This window comes from Boleophthalmus pectinirostris, unplaced genomic scaffold (genome assembly GCF_026225935.1).
Source record: "Boleophthalmus pectinirostris isolate CB_2022bp ecotype Guang Dong unplaced genomic scaffold, ASM2622593v1 HiC_scaffold_1684, whole genome shotgun sequence".
Lineage (NCBI taxonomy): Eukaryota > Metazoa > Chordata > Actinopteri > Gobiiformes > Gobiidae > Boleophthalmus > Boleophthalmus pectinirostris.
In genome coordinates, this window is record NW_026571110.1 from 1 (window position 1) to 2,905 (window position 2,905).

Below are 2,905 nucleotides of genomic sequence, written 5' to 3' on the forward strand. Positions count from 1 at the left end.
CTTCCACCGCTGGACAACGTCCCCAGTCGAGGTCAGCAGCCCTCCCCCCGCACTGTAAACAGTGTTGGCGAAGAACTGCTTCCCCCTCCTGAGGCGCCGGACGGTTTGCCAGAATTTCTTTGAGGCCGTCCGATAGTCCTTCTCCATGGCCTCCCCGAACTCCTCCCAGCTCAGAGTTTTTGCCTCCGCAACCACACGGGCTGCAGCACGCTTGGCCCGCCGGTACCCGTCAGCTGCTTCAGGAGTCCCCCGAGCCAGCAAGGCCCGATAGGACTCCTTCTTCAGCCTGATGGCATCCCTTACTTCCAGTGTCCACCACCGGGTTCGGGGATTGCCGCCGCGACAGGCACCACAGACCTTACGCCCGCAGCTCCGAGCAGCCGCATCGACAATAGAGGCCGAGAATGAAGCCCATTTAATTTAATATTTAATTAATTTATTTATTTTTTAACTCTGTGTTATTGTAATCTATTGTGATGTGTGAGTTATTGTGTCCAAGTCATTTTCCCTGTGGATCAATAAACTCTGTCCAAGTCTAGAGAGAAACTGTCAGGACGTAACATCTGATTTATCATTAAAAAAAATAAAAAATAAAAAGTGAACGTGACAAAACATGAAATAAGTGACAGAATCTGGTGTTTTCAAAGAACAGACACAAAAATGAGACAAACTAAATCAGAAGTGAAGCAGCTGCGACAAACACAAATGTTCAAATCGTTTCATTTTGTCACGTGAAGCTTTTGTCACTTTAGACTCACTCACAGTGGGAAGAGGAAGCACAACTTTTACTCCAGTAACACTACAAATATTACTCGAGTAGGAGACTAGAAAAGTATCTGAAAAGTCCAATTTAAAAGTGACTGGAGTAAATGTAGCTGAGTCGTCGTCTGAACAGTGAACTTTGACTCACAGTTTGACTTTCTACAGTTTGAACGGCGTCTTTTATTGCTCGATTATTCACAGGGTTTTATTGTGTTTTACTCTGACAGGTTCAACACACGACACGTTTCATCACATTTCATTTGGAATTTAATGTTTTTATGTTCAGACACTTTACACACAAGAATTCAACAGCAGAAACATCACTTTAAAAAAGAACAGGCTCATTTCTGTTGAGATTAAAATAACTGATTTCAACAATAACTGTTTACATCATATTTTGATCTGGTAAAATGTTTCTTTTTTTTTAATGGTTGAAAATGAAAATGGCAGTTAAACAGTTGTAAAATTATCTTATACATAGTAATTTTATAAAAAATAAAATAAAATCATAACAATGTTTAAAAAAAAAAAGTTTATAACTGTTTAATGATCTTCACTGGAAAATATTTGAATCTCTTTGGTTTTAGCGTCACCAGATTCACCAACAAAGAAAAAAGGAAATATTTTCTCTGTGAATCTGTGTTTGTGAGAGCAGATCAGAGACATGTCACCAGCGTCAAAGAAAAACACTTTCCCTTCATCACAGTCCAGTCGAACTCGGATCCTCTGAGGTCTCCTCTTCAGGGACAGTTTTTTACCAAAACCAAAGTATTTTCTCCTGTAAAGGCCCAAACACCAGAGTCCATTTTCCAGAGTGATATCTATCTCTCCCTTCCTGTCGACAGATTCTTTGGCCAAACCAATGTTCCATCTCGGATGATCTCCCACCTCCACGTCCCACTGGTGAGAGCCAGAGCTGAAGCCCTCACTGCCCAGAACAAAGGCATATTTACAGAATCTCTCTGGATTTTCAGGGACCTGTTGTTTGTCTCCACGTCTCACCCCCCTCAGATCCTCAGACAGATGGATCCGTCTGCCTGCAGTGTTTGGGTCCAGAGTGACTGGACTGTAGCTCACCAGGGCTCTCATCTTGTTCCAGGCGTTGAAGGCCACGTTGGCCAGGACTTTGGCCTGGTTTATCAGGAGTCCTGGTCCCAGCTGTGGGCTGTGCTGTGAGAGCAGAGTCTGTGTGTCTTTGTGAGTGTGTCTGTACTGTGTGAGAAAGTCCACGCTCTGTCTCTGCAGTAGATCTTCCACAGTCTGGAGGTTCTGCTCCATAGTACACAGCTCCTCCCTGATCTGCTGTAGCTGTGCTTCTATGGCCTGGGCCTGTCTGCTCTGCTCCTGTCTCAGAGCTCTGAGCACAGACTCCTCCTCCTGTTGGAGGAACCGGTGTAACCGCTCAAACTCCCCCCTGATGTGGCGTTCACAGAGCTCCACCTGCGCGTGTGTGCCAGCTCCTGTATTTGCTCACACTGAGTGTGTGCGTGTGAGGCCTGCTCTCTCCTCTGGGACAGAGACTGCTGCTGTGAGCGCAGCTGCTCCTTCACTTCACTCACAGCTGAGTCCACAGACACCACCTTATGCCCCGAGTGAAGAGAGAACTCACACACAGGACACAGAGGGCGCGCCTCTCGTCCAGGCAGAACAGAGGCGTCTGCTCTGGGTGTGAGGAGCACACCACAGGCCTCTCTCCTCCTGGAGCCTGCTCCTTCTGTGTAAAGGACAGAGTCAGTTCCTTCAGAGCAAAGTTCACATCTAGAAAGTCTTTCGAGACCTTCCTGCGACACACGGGGCAGGTCCTGGTGCTGTTCTGGTCCCAGTAGTTGTGTAGACAGACGGAGCAGAAGCTGTGGTGACAGCCCAGAGACACTGGCTCTTTAAAGGTCTCCAGACAAACAGGACAGGTCAGAAAGTCCTCCACTGCAGAGATCTTCTCCATTTGAACCAAAGAGTCCAGACTCACACGGCTGTGTCCTCTGTGTCCAACGCTCTGACAAATACTGACTCAGCACTTCCTCTTTACTCTGAATGAATCACTCACACGTGGGAGGAGGAACAGCAGCAGCAGCAGGGGGCGCTGTTGCTCCATTTTACACCTTTACTGTCTTTAGTCTGTTTGTCATCGAGGTCATGTGACTGC

The 2,905-nt window shown here is 46.8% G+C and overlaps 1 protein-coding gene across 1 annotated transcript; it reads right to left on the reverse strand.

Moving 5' to 3' along the window:
• Positions 1-1,433: 1,433 nt before the first annotated feature.
• On the reverse strand, positions 1,434-2,704 carry LOC129408532 (nuclear factor 7, ovary-like; the record flags this gene model as incomplete). The annotated part of the gene is made up of 2 exons (XM_055152238.1): positions 2,372-2,704; positions 1,434-2,202 (listed from the first exon to the last, which is right to left on the reverse strand). Coding segments are annotated over exons 1-2 (1,102 nt in total), but the record flags the coding sequence as incomplete, so codon positions are not given.
• Positions 2,705-2,905: the final 201 nt, after the last annotated feature.